Raw genomic sequence first — 20,613 nt, 5'->3', positions numbered from 1 at the left:
ATGAAGTTTCAACTCCATCCAAAGATTTTCTACTGGATTGAGGTCTAGAGACTGACCAGGCCACTCCAGAACCTCGATGTACTTTTTATGCAGCCAGTCCTTGGTTACAGTGTATCACAAAAGTGAGTACACCCCTGCCATTTCTGCAGATATTTAAATATATCTTTTCATGGGACAACACTGACAAAATGACACTTTGACACAATGAAAAGTAGTCTGTGTGCAGTTTATATAATAGTTAATTTATTTTCCCCTCAAAATAACTCAAAATATAGCCATTAATATCTAAACCCCTGGTAACAAAAGTAGAAACTACGCACATCCCTAAATGTCCAAATTGAGTACTGCGTGTCATTTTCCCTCCAAAATGTCATGTGACTCGTACAGGAGTGTTGTCAGCAATGCTGCAGGGATTGAAGAGGTGGGGGAGTCAGGCTGCTGCAGCTGGGGGTCGGACAGCCAAGGCCCCCGCCTTAGGCTGCCGACTAACTCCCTGCGCACCCGACCCCTTTGGCCCCTCCCACAGGTGGTGAGCCCATGGGAAGGGGAGCCCACGTTGCCTTTTCAGGCTGAGCCCGGCCGGACCCTATGGGGACAGGCCCGACCTCCAGACACTTGCCTTCGAGCCCCACCTCCAGGCCTGGCTCCAGAGGGCGGCCCCGGTAACCCGTGTCCGAGCAAGGGAAACTGGAGTTCATTTATGTTGCTCATCATAAGGGGTCTTTTTGAGCCATACTTTGTCTGGCCCCTCACCTACAGGGGACGACCCAGGACACGCTGGAGAGACTATGTCTCTCGGCTGGCCTGGGAACGCCGGAGGAGCTGGTTGAAGTGGCTGGGGAGAGAGAAGTCTGGGCTTCCCTGTTAAAGCTGCTGCCCCCGCGACCCGACCCCGGAACAAGCGGAAGATGATGGATGGATGGATGGATGGATGGATGGATGGATGGATGGATGGATGGATGGATGGATGGATGGATGGATGGATGGATGGATGGATGGATGGATGGGAGTCAGGCTGTTAGTGCTCAGACCATACGCCACACTCTACATCAAATTGGTGTGCATGGCTGTCACCCCAGGAGGAAGCCCTTTCTGAAGACGGTACACAAGCAAGGCCACCCGTCTCATCAGACCATAGGACATGGTTCCAGTAATTCATGATCTTTGTTGACATGTCTTCAGCAAACTGTTTGTGCGCTTTTGTCCACAAACACAGCCAAACTCAACAAAAAATGAACGCTCTTTTGGTTTGCTTACAGACCACATAAATGAAATAAAAACTGACTGACACACACAGACTTGGGACCTCTCTCACTAAGCAGCTTCTTGCTCACATTTTTCTGGTTCTGTAGTTTCCAGCAGAGTTCACTACATTTCTCACAGTTTAATTAACATTAACATTCAAAACCATACAGGAGGACACTTCTCTCTAAGCAGCTTCCTACTTGAGTTATGCTAACTCTGATGTAGGACGGACTTTCAGTAGAAAAATTAGTGGTGTGTTCCCCACCTCCACAACATTGACATCTTTTTACATTACTTTCAGTGGCTGCTGCTGTTGTCACTGGCCGAAAAAAAACTTCTAATATCCCTCCCCTTCAAAGGGGGCGGAGGAGGCGGCGGCATGACATTATTCTGTCGGGGCTGTGCTTGTGTGTGGGGGTGGGTCCAGGTCATCAGCCAATCAAACGTGCATTTGAGGGGAAAAAATGGACCGGCACATTCAGCAAGTGAAAAGGGGGGGAAAATGTAAGTCTGACATAAGGAAAATAATTCACTTAACAATGGTAGGGCCAATTCAATACTTACAACATTGCCTGGTACGCCAGACTCACCGCGCGGTGAGTCTGGCCACCATTCACGCGGATACAATTTCCAGGGCGGAGCAAGCCACAGCAAGACTATACTCTCAGTGTTTGAAAAATACAGGGAGAACAGTCTGGCAGAGCCAGGCAACTTACAACATACATTATGTTAAGACAATCTAAATTACCTTTATAACTGAACTCACTATATAATGCAAATAAGGTTGCTTAAAAGTTGGTGGGGACAAATTGAGTATCCTGAAAAGTTGGTAGTGTTATGTCCCTACTGTCCCTATGCCAGTGCTTCTCAATTATTTTCTGTTACGCCCCCCCCAAGGAAGACGTAAATGTTTCGCGCCCCCCCAACTCTCTGCCGCCACTGTAAATAGTATCATTTGTCTATAATATTACTATTATAAGTACGCCTCAGCCTAACATTGTGTCCTTTTTTTTCTATTAAAGAAAAAAAGTAACATAGATCAACTTATAATAAAGTATAACTTTTTTAACATTGTGTTGCTTCTAACAGAAAAGACTTAATGCGCATCAATTTGCCTGAAGTTAAAAAAAAAAAAAAAAAAGTCACATCCAAACTGTAAAAACACACTCAAGGTACATTTTTGACCATTTGATACTGAAAAATAAAATGTAATAAAATCAGTAAATAATAACAAATTCAAATTGATTAGAAACATTTACTCTTCAGGACAACATGCCAAAAAATTTGACCGAAAAAAAACCAAAACTGAATAGAAGGGGGGAAAAAGGTCTCTGGACAGAAGGAAAGTTTTTATTTTCGCTGATTCACCACAGTGCTCACTGGTTTACTGATATAACACTGACAAAGCGGGACGATTGTGACAATTGGCAATATTCGGCACATTTTCGCTGAAAAACAATCAAGCGGCTTGTCAATGAGATTGAGGTCTAATGTCTTTAAGTGGCGTCTTAACTGATTTGGCTTCTCCGCTATAATCATTTTTAGACTCAGTAAACAGTGGTCTTTCCTCATTTCCCACTATATTAAAAGTCAAAGGCAAACGGCCCGAAAAAAGCGCATTCTCGGCGGCCGAGGGAGAACCGTAGGTGAGGGCGGTGGTCGTGACGATCCCAAGCCGAAAACGGCACTTCTCGGCCGGACACGTGAGAAAGACAGTGGGTCGTAGTGTTGTATCGGTCGCGAACGATTCGTTCTTTTTGAACGAATTGTTTTGGTGAACGAGACCGAACTAATCATCATCTGCACTGATTCGTTCTATGAAGGTGGTGCTTGTTCGCTGCGTGGAAGGGCGTTGAGCAAGCGGCAGCGTCTTCTGACATCGCACACGACCAATCAGACGCCAGCCTCATCGCGGGCAGGGGAGGGACCGGAAACAGAATCAGGGCGTTTGTCACTCACGTCCACGTGTGGCCAATAAGCAGCCAGCGTGCAGGCAGGGGGGCAAGACTGAGTTTTGTCACTTCCCGTTCAGTGACTCGGTCCTCCGGTTCCTGACCTAGCTTGCTGCTAACTTGATTTTCCAGTAATGACTATGCGGTGAATGAATCAGAAAATGAAAGGAAATGACTTTGTCACATATTTGTTAACGTGGAGCCTATCAAATGCTGCTCAAACAGACAAAAACACCACACAAATCTAGCGAGCATTGTTTAGAGTAGTACTTTTCTCAACAAACTCGTGACTGCCTATGACGACATACTATCAAATTTACAGTAATTTAAAACACGGGTAGCTACGAGGCAAGCAAAAGCTGAGCTGCGGTCGCGTGACGGCAGTGAAGCGGGCAGAGAACTGTCACTATATGGAGGCTTCATGGCAGCGATATTTACCTCATATGTGCACAGAAAAAAATATTTAGTATGATCACCATAATACTGATTTGCAATGAAACTGTATATACATGTCAATTTTTCCCCGAGTGTTTTATTTTATTTTTTTCGTGTCAGCGTGTCGGGTGTTGGTTGGTTTGACAAATTATGTCAATCCGTCCATCATGTGCTACTCAAGCACCCAAAACAACGCACGCAGACACGGGAGATGTCGCAATATGTCTACATTTTTCTTAACAGACTAATGAGAGTAGAAAGGCGACATCGTAAAGAGCTAACAATTATTTCTCGTCAGCATTTGACGATCTGAGATGCGGGGACGACAGGGGAGCTGACCGGATTATTTTATTTATTAATACCAGTGCAAAAAAACAATATGATCACCATAATACTGATTTGCAATGAAACTGTATATACATGTAATTTTTTTCCGAGTGTTTTTTTTTTTTTTCTTCGTGTCAGGTGTTGGTTGGTTTGACAAATTATGTCAATCCGTCCATCATGTGCTACTCAAGCGCCCAAAAACAAAGCACGCGGACACGGGAGATGTCGCAATATGTCTACATTTTTCTTAACAGACTAATGAGAGTAGAAAGGCGACATCGTAAAGAGCAAACAATTATTTCTCGTCAGCATTTGACGATCTGAGATGCGGGGACGACAGGGGAGCTGACCGGATTATTTTATTTATTAATACCAGTGCAAAAATTCAACACGATCATCTTAATACTAAAAAACAAAAATACAACAGAGCGAGATGTAAATATGATGTGTTGGTCGTTCCATATTCAGAAATTAAACTTTCGATGTATTTTTATTTTCGTGACAGCAAACATGCTGTATATGTATGTGTGATCAAGAACCTGCTAAAGAAAGTCCGTGCGCCCCCGCCCCCTACTCCCCTCACAAAAGGAAAATGTTTAACCGTGTCCTAAATCGAAATGCAAGCACGAGCCATGACTTTGAGCCCATAGAACTAGGACAGACGACGCGGAAGTTCTCCCTCGCTTTTGCAGCAGCAGGAGGGAGACGAGGCTGTCTGTGAAAGCAGAATGATACCGCCTGTCACTCATTTCTGAAACTACGACGAGTGGTCAATGTGGAAGAGAGGGAGGGACCAAGCAATGTCACTTCCCGTTCAGTTATACTGCGAAGCGGTCTTTGGTGATTCGTTCAGCAACGTCACTTCCCGTTCAGTAACCGAACGATTCGTTTGGGCGGGGAGGGAGATGAGGGGGGCGAACGATTCGTTGAACGATTTGTTTGAACGAATCTTTTTACTGAACGAACCGGAATGGATTCGTTTGCTCAAGTGAACGACAAATCTCGTCACTAGTGGGTCGCTGCGTGAGTCCAGCTCTGCATGAGTCTCTTCCGTGTGCTCTTGCTTACTTCAAAAATACTGCACGCACTTTGAAAATGAGAGCGCCACTGCCACCCACGGAGTGGATGTGCAAGTACACTTTATTCTAGTACGGCAAAAAAAAAAAAAAAAAAAAAAAAAAGCATGTTCCCCGAGGTCACTCGCGCCCCCCCTGGCATCGCTCTGCGCCCCCCTGGGGGGGCGCGCCCCACCATTTGAGAAGTACTGCCCTATGCAAACCTACGCCCTTGGGTTCACCATGAGCAAGTCTCAAGAGAGACCCAGCGGAAGTATCACACCTGTGCAATGTATCCTTTGCATTTGTGCCCCCTCCCTGGCCCGGGTGTTACCGCTCTGTCAGCACCCTCCCAGCTCCACCCCTACCTAATACATTATACCCTACTCTGCATGGTTCTGCTTTTTAGCCCCCCTGTAAGTGTGTGCGTGTGATTGAATACTTGTGTGGTATGACGCGTTACCCTATGACGTCACCCGGGTCTCAGGTGCACAACAGGGGGCGCTGTACCTCGCAGTTGATCGATAACTTAGAGGTGCAGATGCAGACGACTGCTGCAGATTTCCCTGAGGAGGGATGGTGTATCATTAGTCATGCATAATTTTCGGTTGAGGTGAACACAAGAGGGCACCAAATGTTCTTTAGTGTATGCTTCTATTGTGAACTTTTTGAGTGAATATTTTTTTTTCCAATGATTCTCAGTTCACCTCTAAACGCAACCTGAGCCGCTGACCCTGCGTATTATGAATTGAAATGTTTGGCGGGAGCAAAGAGGGAGCGCACGGAACAAGATCCTTGCTGATGTGCGTTGCACCATTCCCCGGTCTTTATTGTGCGAGGTGGCCCTTATGATGCTGCAGCGAGGTGGGCAGGGGGAGAGGAGAGGAGAGGGGAGGGGTCGCTCCTATCCACTCGCTCCCATCGAATCCCCTTCTCTCAGTGCGTGAGCTGCTGGCGGGAAGGCACGAGAAAGCGAGGGGAGAGGAGAGGGGAGGGTAAGGGGGCAGGAATAGCGTGTGCGCGTGTGTTTGTGCGTGCACGTAGATTGCACCACCGCATCCCGTTCACCGTTTCTGCAGGCGGCCATGCTCTAATGGAGGGACTAAAATTGACAACCTTCACTTTACTCTCAGAATTATTCGGCGTCACGTCGCTCCAGATGTGACTGACAAGTCATTATATGTCGCCTGCTTTCACTCCTGTGCTGTTCAACGCGGAGAGGCTGTGACATCATGGCTTTGGTTATGGAACCTATAAGTAAATGGACACCAAAGCAAGTGTTGGATTGGATGAAAGGTGAGTTCGGATCTTTTCTCTGCATCACTAACGCCCGGCCTTTTATGTGATCTGCCTGAGGATTATGGGGTGGTGGTGAAGTGAGCAGCATTGGCCAACACCATGCATGGAGCGTCTCCTACTCTGAATGAGCGAGTGGTTTTAACTCCAAACCATATGTGGTGGTGCAATGAAATTAGTTCCCTCAAAAGTGTAGATAATCAGGTTTTCTTTCGTCATATTTGCTTAAGAGTGAGCCTTGCATGGAAAACCTACAGACAGCTGCTGCTGATGCGGTTGGAGTAAGCATGCAGTGCTCTCATCAATGAATGTGGAGGATCTGTCATCAGCTCTTTTCACTGACACACTTCAGGCTTATATCACCACTGATATTGTGTGTGTGGCTATGTAAGCGTGTGTTGTATGTGTACAGCTCACGCGTTTGATTAATGGTGTTAGCTGCATCCCCCAACACACATGCACACACAATTCAGTTCTAACCAACCTCAATTTTCCATAAAGTTAACCAGTTCAATGACATTCACAAATGAATTAGATGTCCTAATCCGGCGAACAGTCAATAAGTGGCTATTAATCATATATCTGTGCGCATGAGAGATGTGGCTGAACTGGTAGTTGGGGGTGCTGTGGATATTCACACACTGATTAGCTAGGAAGCAGTGTGGCACAAACTGTGGCAGCCCTATGGACTGACAGTGAAGATAAAGACGGGAGGAAATGAGGGTGTCCGCAAACGTGTGTGATCAGCCAGTTTAATTGTGTGTGTTTGTGTGTAATGCAATTATATGATTTCTAATAGTGGCTCATACTATACTTTTGAATGATGACATGCGAAGGTGGTTAAGAGAACCCCCTATAGGACAGAGCGGTGAAGGAACATGGAGGTCCCCCATTTTTTTAAATTGCTCATCAACTGGTTTCTACTCTACTGAATGTTCGGTGCATGCCACAGAACTGTGATATGTTGTTTATTTGTTTCAATCCAAACACAGTAGACTAAAACCGCAAGTACAAAAGGGATAAATGCAAAGATTTCCTTCAATTGTGTTTCATTTTGAAATAGTACCTGATGATCATATATATGACACTTCTACTGTATGCTGATAGATCAGCTAACACAGTGAACTCACAGCAAGAAGGTTCCAGGTTTTTAGAAGGAGTTGTCTCTTGTGTTTTCATGTTAATGTTCTTTCTGACCTTGTTGGGGACCTCCTCTGGTTTTAAGACATACTTTCCACAGTCCCAAATGTATGTTTGGTTAAAAGAATACAGTAGTTCATGATTTTAATGCTGATTAGCTGCGTACCAGACCAGGGTGTATCACATTTATCAAGTTAGCAAAAAGACTTCCAGTTAACACGAGGCCATTTTCAGTTCAAACAAGTCCTTCTGATAAGTGATTTGATATTTTTTGGGGTATATTTAGACTGTAGAATTATGATTTGCTCGTATATGATTAACCACTTTATTTGTGATAGGGTTGGGGTAGGGTTGGGTTATATAATGTTTTATGCAGAAATTAAGAAAAAGGTCAAGTGTTTCTGGGAATGGGAAATTGATATAACACCAGAACAAATGATCTTTTTGTTAGATTTTCATTAAAAACCTTTTGTCCATGCATCTCTTTTTTGTGAACATTAAACTAATTCTCAGGCTCAGGGTCCAACTTTCCCCTTTTATTTCCTTGATACCCATCATCTCTCAAACTACATGCTGTCACAATGAAGCAATGACCTTGGAGCCATTTCTAGAAGTGCCTTAGCAATTTATGTGCCTTAACAAAAGACAACTTTATCTTTAGACACATGACTATATACATTTTTTCATCTTAAGTAGGGAAGGAATTGGTGTTTCATTCATTGATTCTTCACTGTCAGGTGATTGAAATCCAATTTTTCAATCAATATCATACTTTGTCCCACAATTTGAGTGTGTGCATGAACGGTTGTCTCCTTGTGCCCTGCGATTGGCTGGCCACCAATTCAAGGTGTACCCCGCGTACAGCGCATAGTTAGCTGGAACAGACTTCTGCAATCCCATGACCCTAGTGAGGATATGATTATTGTTATTATACATTTTGGGACAATAGAGATACTGTATAGTTTGTATTTGAATATATAGCGGAAAACACTCTGGTGACTTGAAGTTCTGCTCTGAGACCCCAAATTAGGCCAAATTTCAAAATTGTCGTACATGCATATGTGATACATCATTGGAAAGCTTAAAATCTCAATTTTCTGGGGAAATAAAACTTTTGAACAGGAGGGCATTTTTAAAAAATTACACCCCTAAACCTTAACTCCAAAAAAGTGATAAACATGAATACTGCTTGAACATAAAACATTCATTCATCCATTCATTTTCCATGCCGCTTATTCCTCACGAGGGTCGCGGAGGTGCTGGAACCTGTCCCAGCTAACTTCGGGCAGTAGGCAGGGGACACCCTGAATTGGTTGCCAGCCAATCGCAGGGCACAAGGAGACACACAACCTATGGACAATTTAGAGTGTTCAATCAGCCTACCATGCATGTTTTTGGGATGTGGGAGGAAACCGGAGTTCCCGGAGGAAACCCACGCAGGCACGGGGAGAACATGCAAACTCCACACAGGAACGCCGAAGCCCGGGATTGAACCCTTGATCTCAGAACTGTGAGGCAGACGTGCTAACCACTCAGCCACCGTGCCGCCATATAAAACATTATAACATAATTTACTAACATAACTTACTTTAATGTATACCTAATTTAGAAAACAAGAAATTTATAACAAAAAGTATGAGATGATGGTTGAATGAATGGGTTAAGTTTCTGATGGTGTAGTGGTTCGTTCGTCTGACTTCGGTGTAGGCAGCGTGAATTAGTTTCCATTCAGTGACAGATCAACCTTTTCCAGTATTCCATAGCAATACAATTTTTTTAAACAAATAGTTTATTACAAATGTCAAAACACATTTCCAAAGATGTATTTAAATTTTGTTACTAAAGCATGAATAGATTATGGGAACTGTATTTATTATTTCATTTATGTATCAATAATATTAAATATATCTGGTTAAGAACTTTAGTCATTTTCACACATTAATGATAGTTGCATTAATTATTGTAATAATATTAGACAACATACATAGTCCTTGGACATCATCTGAGGCACATTTTTAGTATTGTACTTTTTAGGAATCTTATACTGCAAGGTTAATCTATTTAAGCAGAAGACTAGACTTTGTGTGCTGCTGAAAGACTTCAAGCAGCACAACGCCGGCAAGGCTCATAGAAAGATGACTCATCAGCATTTATTTTGAACACCCACACTGGAGGAGTTTCCTCTGCGTGTACAATATTTGTGTTTGACTGAAACTGAATGTGTCAGGGTGTGTTCCAAGAACATTCAATGCAGCAACACTGGTAATTGTTTCCTTTAAAAAAAAAATAATAATAAGAATGGGGCATTATATATGTTAGACTAAAGTACATTATGAATAAAAAGAAAATGTGAGTTTATGCAGGGATTATTTGTTTTATTAAACATGACAATCAAATTTGAATATTGTTCCCAGATTGCAAGTCTTAGAAAATGAAACAGTTTCAATTGTTGTGAAATCCAAAGGTGCCCAGTCGTTTGCGATCCACTGGTAGATGTCATAGATAGTGGCAGTGGATCGTGTCCTTTGTTATTATTGGATTTGTCTTTTGATGAAATTTACATACAGGCAAGTCACAGGCAAGGCAACAAGTCTTAGCTTTAGTGGTGAACAATGTCAGAGCCCCTTTTGCCTATCACCGATCTTCGCTGGCTTTAGGCCTTAGGTTGATATCCACGACAGTATGTCTGACTGAAAAAAATATGCACAGTCAAGCTTACCAGCCATTGCAAAACACCACCGTCCTCAAAGTTTCTGCCTCAGCAAGGGTAAAATATGAAAGCAGTTGCTGAATTAATATCAGCAAACCTACTACTTCCACGCAAAATGGTGACCCCCCCATGTCATATTAGTTCACTTTCGGACTTTTTATATTTTATTATGACACTACCTACAATGAAGAAGCTGGGAAAGAAAAAGATGAAAGCAAGGGCGTAAGTTTGGTCTCAACATTGGTAGGGACGATATAACCGCATACCCTGCAGCTACACTTTTTGCTGGGGACGAGAGATTCATAAAACCAAACAGATTGGGTGAACGAGGCAAAGGGCCACATGTCTTATGAATATGAACCTAATTAATTGATAGGCTGAATGATCAATGCAAAATAAATCTCTATTGACTGAAACAAATTTTTACGAGCATTGATTCAGTTTATACACTGTTCGATTCAAACCTTTGTTTTCAAAAACTACTAAAGAAACATTTTGAAAACTTCCAGGAATAAATGTCTGATTTTTATGAGCAAACATAAACAGAATAAAATAATTCACTTAATAATGGTATGGTCAATTCTATCCTTGCAACATATGGGAAGACAATCTAAATTCCCTATATGACTGAACTCATTATATAATGCATAAAAGGTTGCTCAAAAGTTGGTGGGAACAATTTTAGCATCCTGAAAAGTTGGTAGTATTATGTTCCTACCGTCCCTATGCAAACCTACGCCATTGGGTGAAAGAGCAAAAAGGACAATGTCCAGGGAGCAGTGTTCATCATTTTTTAGCCTGACATTTTTTTTTTTTAAAACAAAGGCTTCATTGTGACTGAGGTTGGACTCAATGCAAGTCTTTCAAGCAAGGTACCGTATTTTTCGGAGTATAAGTCGCACCAGCCATTAAATGCCTAACGAAGAAGAAAAAAACATATAAGTCGCATTTTTGGGGGAAATTTACTTGATGAAATCTAACACATAGAACAGATATGTCATCTTGAAAGGCAATTTAAATCAGAAATACAATCGAGAACAACATGCTGAATAAGTGTACAGTATGGTAATGTTACATGATGCATGAACAACGAAATGCGAATGTGCTGTCCTCACCAGGACGCTACGGCTCGGTCCTATATATACAGTGAGCTAAACTCCCATATGATGATGCTGGACGTCTGTATAATTTGCTGACTTTATTTTGGCCGTCGTTATGTCACCATCATTTGACAAATCAATTTCAAAACAATTAGCTGCTATCATAGCAATGACACAAACGGTTAATATTCGTTCGCTAGCATTAGCACATCATTCAAGCAACCACACAACTGGCTCTAAGTGTCCGGTCGCGGGTGGAAAACACACAACAACAACAGAAAAGATGATACACACAGGTGTCTATCTCTGTAGAGATATTTTACAAGCTTAGACAATGAAAGTAAGTTCGCAGCTGTGTTTTTCTCTCTCTTTCTAACTCGCCCAGAGCTGCGTAGCTGTCCGTCTTCTTCTGGCTTCTGAGCGCTCTTCTTCGCGCAAACAAGTGCGAGTGCGCCCCCACTTGGGTGTGAAAGCGGCACAAACTAAAAGCATGCATTTCAATATAAAAAGCCAATAATACAATTGAACACACATTGCCAAAGGCAGAATGGGAACATGGCCGGGATGTTAACGTAACATAGCTATTAAGAGTTTTTCAGATGACTATAGCATAAAGAACATGCTAACAAGTTTACCAAACAATCAGTGTCACTCCAAAACACCAAAATAACCTGTGAAATGATATAATAATGCGTTAATAATTTCACACATAAGTCGCTCCTGAGTATAAATCGCACCCCCTGCCAAACAATGAAAAAAAACTGCGACTTATAGTCTGAAAAATACGGTAATGTCAGAATGTTGTGTGCCTTAAAACAGTATATTGTATCCGTATTCAGTAAGTAACACAGTAACACTGCATATCACATTTAGTGTGCTGTATAAAGTTTATATTGTCTTGGAAAATATACATAAACGTCCACCTATCAATTTTCAATGTTACTTTTCTGCAGTTTAGGTCTTGAAAAAGCTGTAGCAGATCCTGGAAAACTTTGACCGAAGGCAGGGCGTAGATTGGTCACTAGGCAATCACAGTGCATGCATATAAAAAGTATAGAACAGTGTGCACAAATATAAGCATAAAAACAAATGGTAAAATCTTCACACCTTCGTGCAATGATATGCAAAAGCTCTCCGAAAACCTTCTAATAATGCAATTGGACGAAGTCTGATACAAGGCGTGTGATGTGTGCAGGCAACTATAGCACCAACACAGTTCCTACGTTGGTTAAACAATAGATTCAACATAAGTGTACAATATGAATTGCTCTAAAACTTGTTTGCATTATGGAAGCCTGTGATATTTCATATATCTTTGCAGCCCTTTTGTCTGTTTAGGTGAACTTCATTTACACTTTTATGGACACGCGCACATGCATATTCACACAAACATGGCAGCAGGAGCTTTAAGTGGGGCATTGGTAACCATGGAAACCAGATCTGATCTTGTTGGAGTCACAACACGTCATAAGATGGAGAGACAGAAACCACACACAGGTGTCCGCTACACATGCCTGGATCACATCTATAGACACAGAGTATGACACATATGCATGCAGCTTTGCTAATGCACACAAGTACACACAAACATTCCCTCCTGTATAACGACCTAGAACAGAGAGAGAGGAGTAGGAAATTTAAAAATGGGAAAGCGTGCTGCAAATTGAACAAAAAGCTTCCCTAAGATGGGGGAGGAAATGAGGGCATGATGGAAAAATGGGGAGAGCACAGTTGATGGTTGTGCTGTGCTGTGCATAGAATGAGAGATGCAGTGGGCATCATATCAAAGTAACAGCTCTATCCGGACACTCAGACAGAGGGTCCTGTGTGTTTGAGTGTGTGTTTTCTTTTTGCACCTGTTGTTCAAGGAGCAGCACTTTACCAGTCTAAGTCGGTTTTATACTAACACTCTTTGGTCTGTCTTGATCTCAGAAAAAGTGGGAAAAAAAGTGAACACAAAAAAGGTCAGTATCTCCCTCTGTGTGGGACGTTTGTGTTGGTCAGGGTTCGGCAACCCAAAATTTTGAAAGAGCCATATTGGACCAAAAAAAAAACAAATATGTCTGGACTCTGGAGCTGCAAAAAAATTAAAAGCCTTATATAAGCCTTATATCAAGCCTTTCAGACTTAAATCCCTGTAAAGTCCCATGTAAGGTGACGCGGTATTTACCCGTGTCATGTCTTTCAGACATGGAGAGATGTCCCGGGAAATACCCAGGGTGGACACTTTCAGACTTGTCAACTTGGTGGACGATGGACTGTCTCTTCCCCAGCTCTACGATCCAGTAGCAATTTAATTTTTTTTTTTTTTTTAAGTTTCCAGGCCATGTTGATAATTGATTGTGATTTTTGTATTTATTTATTATTTTATTTATTTATTTATTTTGTATTATTTATATATCTACATTACTGATTAGAGGTGTGCGGAATTTCCGATTCTTAGCTTATTCGCGATTTGGTCATGGAAGATTCGAGAACGATTCACAGACACCAAAATTCCGATTATTGAAATATGCCTAGTAAAGCGGAACTAAAACACAGTTAATGCGGTCTTCGAAACGCCATGAGGAATGGACCGAGAGTAAACATCATCCCGCTTAGAGCTGCGGGTTGCTGACCACCGGTCTAGGTGATAAAAAATTTAAGTCAGAACTACCTAAACCACAAGCGACGCAGACTGTTTCAGTTTTAGCAAGTTAGCATTTCTAACCTCTAACAATTGTACATTTATTCTTTCCTCCGACTTTCTAATACTGTCCTTATCCCAAAACAGCTGATGTTATTAGACTCTCCCTTGATTAGGGATTCGACTGAATAGCATTACTCACTCCTAGTCCTAACATGTAAATTTGTATAAAGATGAATACTTCCACTGTGGCTGGGCCATCATTTCAGATTGCATCAACAGCCAGCAAGATGTGTTTCAGCGAGCAGGCTGAAGTGCACTTCAAAGCTCACATACAGGAGGGCTAAAATGCCACCTTCTTAAGAATATTCTGTCATGATGCAATGAATATTTCACAGTAGGAACATTTTAGTGAGTTTTAAGTCTTTCCATTCTTACTTGCACTTTCTCCAGCTGGAAACCCAAAGAGAGGGTGTGAGGCAATAAGACAGAAGTCTGCGCTGCCAGTCACTGCTCTATGCACGAGTTCCACTCTGACCCCAGCATGGTCTCCAAGGAGAAGCTTAAACCAGATTTGACTGTCTGATTTCAGTAAATGTTAATGGGCAAGTGGCAAAATCACTGTGAAGAAGCATTTTCATTTACTTGTATTAAGCAGAAAAATCAAGTCTTTACAGTGGCTGAATACACATTACAGTACAGTATGAATGTCAGTGTATGGTCCTTAGTCTTGTATGAGCAGTATTGTTAATAACGGTGTTAGAGTATAATGGCATTGCTAAGGGCGTTATTTTTTTCAGTAGTGAGTAATCTAATAAATTACTTTTCTCATCTTGGCAACAACGTTACCATTACTGAGGATGTAAAGGCGTGCATTACTATGCGTTAAGACGTTGGTTGAATGACGCGAAAAATGACTGCGAGACACAGACTCACGGAGACGAGAGAGCAGAGCGGTAATGGGGTGGCAAGGGAGTTGTGACGCCGTTGCAAACGCGATGCTAGGTGGCTTCAATAATACCTGACTGTAGCCGATAGCCTACAAACTACGCCCACACGATGCTACGGTAGATATCACGTGTACGTATATAGAACTAGATGCAAAATAACAGACACGGCGGCCTTAGCACATATATAGAGAGCTAGATGCGAAATGATAGACGCGCCGGCGTTAGTAAACAGCCCCCATCAAAAATCAGTAGACTTCTAAGGAAGGCTCTGTTGTAGAGAACCTTCCTAGCGAACCTAAATAACTTTTTTTTAATCTAAAATACTCCTAAATCGGAAAAATCTTGACTCGAATCTATCTTTAAATGATGAAACAGTTTTAAAACTTTCACATATCGAAAGTAGACAGAAGGGAACTAATGCAATAACGTGAGCAATTTTAACAACTTAATTAAATTAATTTAACAACAATTGATTCACAACATCAAATGACTTCCAAACATAGCAAAGTTTACTATCTAGTTATTGCAATACCCCTGTGTCTAGTTAAGTTTAGGGTGAAGAATTGGGCTCGGGCCAATTGTCCCAAAAACCCTTTGAACTTCACATAGTGTGACCTATATTTTTTTGTTTTTTGGAATGGAAAAAAAACATGAAAAGTAACACCAATTACATTGCCAAGTAACTAATTACTCTTACATTCAGGTAAATGAGTCACTAACTCAATTACTTTTTGGGAGAAGTAATTTGTAACTGTAATTAATTACATTTTTAAAGTAAGATTAACAACACTGTGTATGAGTACTGAGGACCAGTAAATGCTCATCCACTATTTCTACTATGAGGTTTCTCCCACTATAGCAGGGGTCAGGAACCTATGGCTCGCGAGCCAGATCTGGCTCTTTTGACGGCTGCATCTGGCTCGCAGACAAGTCTTTATTAAAAAAAAGAAAAAGTTTCGTTGTACTTCTTTGCACGTCACCGTCGACTTGGAAGCCGGTTCGCAGTAATTTTGGTGGGAAAGTGGCAAACATATATGTTGTTGTGTCTACAAGATAATTAAACGGATAAAAGACATGCCTCTGTCAGCAAGAACTGTTCACGATCGTACCATCATGATGTCAAATCAAATTGAGGCAAGGCAAGTGAAGGACATAAATGCGGCAACGTTTTTTTCTTTCGCTTTGGATGAGTCAACAGATGTAAGTAATTTATCCCAGTTCAGCGTGATTGCAAGGTTTTAACTATGAAAGGGACAACAACAGGTGAGGATTTATTCAAGTCCTTCACTGAGTTCGCTAAAGAAAAAAATCTACCGATGGATAAACTTGTTGCGGTGTGCACTGATGGTGTTCCGAAGATGGTTGGGGAAAAACAAAGGATTCGTGGCGCTTCTTCGTGAACATGGAAAGAGACGCTTACCAAGTTTCTCATTGCCTGCATGAAGCTTAACCTCACAAAGTATCAACCAGACTACAAAGCCATGAGCAAATCCATGCAGCACGAGAAGTCTCAATAATGGTAAGAAATATTCATCATTGATCAACAACAGCATAACAATGTTATTAAACACTTTAAAAGTGTTGATATTACATTAAATGCACACATTTTTAGTTTTAAACATAGTGTATGGCTCTGAAGGAACTACATTTTAAAATACGTGGTGTTAATGGCTCTCTCAGCCAAAAAGGTTCCTGACCCCTGCACAATAGGTTGCCTAACAACTCTCATTTTTTCCCTATAAATGGCAAAAAGATTGGAGGGACTTGCGTGGAATTTGGTTGAATGTAAATAAGAAAAAATGTATTATGTAATGAATGTTACACTGTAAAACTGAGTGGTTGAATCAGTACTGCAGAGTAAAACCATGTTATTTTTAAATATCCTGTTTACAACTGATGTGGCGTTTAAGGCTATGTTGCTGTTTTAAATACACAATGTTTAATTGGTTTTGTTTCATGCAGTAGGCGGACATCAAACTTCAGCTACGTATGTTTAAAGCAGCTTGAAGATTTATTTTCAAGATTTGTATACAGTATTTATTTTCTTATTATACGCCAATGCTACTGTTCTACCAAACTACTCTTTGTTGTGGAGTGAGATGAGTCACCTGCTACCATTTAACACTCAGATTTTGCTAACAATTCAAAACAAATAATATTGATGGTTTGTCTGTCGAAAACTAGTGAGATCGCGTATCTCGTGGTACCATTAATCTACAGTACATACTGTACGTTCTATGGCCATTTATTTGATTATTTTAGTGATCGATAAATCTATCTACTAGTTAGTTATCGAGTAATCGGATTAGGAGCATTTAATGTGTTGCAGAATAAATTGTAGGAGATGTAAAACAAAGGGTTGCTAAGCTAACTTTCAAAAGAGCATGAAATGCGAATACAAAATAAAATTCCCGAGTGCTTCTTCAAACTATGCAGAATTGCACGTTCATTTAAAACTAAATAGAAATACCTGAGCTTAGCCTCAAACCGTACAAAAAAAATAAATAAATGAGGATCTAAGTACAACAAAAGAACAATTGTCTAACTTGCAAAGCAAAAGCATCCATCAGCTGATAAAGACGCGTCACACCAACATCAGTGACCCTCTGATGAAGGCGGAAGCTCCTGCCGGAACATGTCAAGTAAATAAAACCACCTACTATTGCCTGGGATAAAAGAAAGGGTTTGACGAATATATAAGTGTAGGCAAAATGAACTCTATACAACTATTGCAAAGCAAAAGTCCACTAGTCTAAATGCTATACACTTCTAACATTTTTTTACAATGCTCTTAACAAATCGTTCAAACATATGTTCCCACAAAAAACTGCTAAACGTATTTCAAAAGTATATAACGAATGCATAAACAAACATATTAGCTCAAACAAAACCTTATGTTGGTCTTAACAGGGAGCAGCTGGATTCAGCCATGTTAAATTAGTTATATTCAGTGTTGCCGTTAGAGGGCAATGTATCCACCCAAATCAATACAACTGAATTCAAACACTTTCAAAACAAACCATTAAAACGCCACTGTAATTAAACGAATCCTCGAAGCAACCAAATTTGATTTGAAGCTTTTTTTAAAAAAAAAATCAAATTACTCGAGTTAATTGTTCCAACACTACGTTTAATACATTTCATTTCAGTTCATTGCCAGTAAACAAAGCAGTATTAGTGTCTTTAGTAAATATAAAAGCCATTTAACCGTACTAAAAGGGTTCCACATATCTAGTGATTTATTAAGAGAACAGATGTAAACACGTGTCAATAACAACCATCGACAAAAACCTGCAACACACATGAGAGAAGGCGACCAACTTTATACATATATACTAGGGCTGTCAAAATTATCGCATTAACTCGCAGTAATTAATTTTTTAAATTAATCACGTTAAATTATTTGACGCAATTAACGCACATGTCCCGCTCAGACAGTATTCTGCCTTTTGGTAAGTTTTACAGCAAGGTTTTTTGTGCTCTCTAACAGCGAACTCTTATGGTCGCTTTGTGACATGGTTTATTGCTTTCTTGCCAGTTCAATATGGCTGCACGACGTCTTGGGCTGAAGCCTACGTTGTAAGGTTGTGCTCATATGATCCTTGGACAAGATTTGTCCGTAAGTATGGTTGTTGTAAAGAATGTACATATTATGTTAGTAAGCGAAATGTTATATTTTTTGTATGAGACGCTTTTTGTTTATGTTTAGTGAACCTGTATAGCGTGCTAAGCTAACGTTGTTCCTAATGCAATGCTTGTGTACTTTTTTTTGTAGTTTCACTACGGTCTAAAGAGGACAGTTGTTTGAGACCATTTTATTAATAAATCAGATGAAAAAGGAAGAAGTCTGATTATTAAGGCGTCGTTCACTAGCTGTCTAGCTTTGGAAAAAGTAGACGCTTCGGAGTGAGGACAGCATAAACAGATTTAAATGACAGTTGGGTGAAATGCCCACTACAGTCCTTATGTACCGTATGTTGAATGTATATATCCATCTTGTGTCTTATCTTTCCATTCCAACAAATTATTTTACAGAATATATATATAATTTACAGAAAAATATGGCATATTTTATAGATGGTTTGAATTGCGATTAATTGCGATTAATTACGATTAATTAATTTTTAAACTGTAATTAACTCGATTAAAAATTTTAATCGTTTGACAGCCCTAATATATACACAATGGAGATACGTATTCCAAAACAAACAGGTGTATATGGCAGATTCTCCAACATTGCTACAACTAACCCTAACCTTCATAAATGCCTGCTTGCCTTGGAAACCAAGGTGCAAATAAGAAGAACAAATCTGTCTCTCTAATGAATTCATATTCCTCGTTACTTGCTGCAGGGTCTGTTCCGACACCATCTTTTTAGTGTGGCTGTATCTGCTCCCATTGCTGCTGGCTGCGTGAAGAAATCTGCTCATGCAGTCAACTTGCAGATATCTCTGTCAATGCTGGCCATGATTTATTGGAATACACTGAACTATTTCTCCACTGTAGTAAATAACCAAAAGGAAATTCAGTTAAAATTGAATTCATATGCATTCTAGTTTTCACAAGCTATGTACTGTTAATCATACTGTAGGATAAAAGACTATTTTTCGCCTGGACCACATCTTTAAGCCTATGGTAATAGTGTCATTTTTGGACTTAATTATTATAACAGTATAATTGATCAGTTTTTATTTGAATCATGTTTTTGTTTTTCAACAGTTCTCACTTCTTAAGACATTTTTAGAAAGTGAAGGCATTTTTAAGGACGACAAAGTCTTGCATCCCCGTCGCATATTTTTGCATCCGAGTCACCTGATTTTAAGAATCTGCCAATACCGAGTCCTGATCCGATACCGAAAAAAAAAAAAAAAACGTTTTTGTCAAAAAAAAAAGTTCCAAACGTGTTATTGTCCCACTGTGCCGCCTTCATAATGTGAATTATTTTTAAGCAAGAACAACATAGAAAAATGCTTGTCTTTATTAAATGGTTCATTGAACGAGTCAACTCAAATCCACTCACGCTTTGATGCTCACGCTGCTGAGAACAACCTCTCACTCACACAATGAGTTGCTACAGCACACTTAAGCAAGTTTAACGATAATTGACACATGTGTGCGTTTGATCATAGAGCTACCAAGCTTCTCTGGCAAGATCAAAGCTATAAACATGTCAATCATCTTTAACTTTAAGTACCAATCAACATGGCCAGTTTGGCTTCATTGCTTGGCAGGAGGGAGGTGAGAGGCTGTGACGCTGTATGAGCATGAAGCAGAAAAACATGAATATATTTTTTTGTTAAAAATCCGATCATTTTCACCGGATTCTGATCCTCTAAAAAATGACGCGATTGGCCTTATATCCCATCATGCAATCGGATCAGGACATCCCTTTTGCATACTTATGATAAAAGTGCTACCATGGTGATACAATTGTTTACAAGCGTGTTGTCACTTTGGTTTTCAGTCCCTCTACAGAACATCTAACCTATACGAGTGTAGCTGCTCCCTCTTTTTCTCCCAAAGGATGGTGCCCTGTCAACAACTATTAAATCAGTTTGAAGCTTGGAAAGATGAATCAATGGGATTACATGCATGTAATATTGGCTAGTCGAATAAGAATACCATTATTATTATTATTGTTATTAGAAACTATTGCATTTACCATAAACTGGGTGTTGTAGAATAATGTTTCTTCATTTAGAAAGCATTATTAGCATGCCACCAGAGACATTTCTCATATGTTGCTTTCATGAACAAAAATGTACTTTATGATTCTG

The 20,613-nt window shown here is 40.5% G+C and overlaps 1 protein-coding gene across 4 annotated transcripts in view; it reads left to right on the top strand.

Annotated features, from left to right (window-relative positions):
• The first annotated feature begins 6,015 nt into the window (after nucleotides 1-6,015).
• si:ch211-26b3.4 (connector enhancer of kinase suppressor of ras 2) overlaps nucleotides 6,016-20,613 on the top strand; it is an 88,325-nt gene continuing 73,727 nt past the window's right edge. For all 4 annotated transcript variants that reach the window (XM_057849963.1, XM_057849964.1, XM_057849962.1 and 1 more), the window contains exon 1: nucleotides 6,016-6,310. In XM_057849963.1, coding sequence (XP_057705946.1) covers nucleotides 6,247-6,310 — 64 coding nt within the window. In that variant the 5' untranslated portion in view covers nucleotides 6,016-6,246. The remainder of the gene's footprint in view (nucleotides 6,311-20,613) is intronic.

The sequence above is a fragment of the Corythoichthys intestinalis genome, chromosome 11 (genome assembly GCF_030265065.1).
Source record: "Corythoichthys intestinalis isolate RoL2023-P3 chromosome 11, ASM3026506v1, whole genome shotgun sequence".
Taxonomy (NCBI): domain Eukaryota; kingdom Metazoa; phylum Chordata; class Actinopteri; order Syngnathiformes; family Syngnathidae; genus Corythoichthys; species Corythoichthys intestinalis.
The sequence above is the reverse complement of the archived record's forward strand: the minus strand, read 5'-3'. Positions and strand labels throughout refer to the sequence as shown.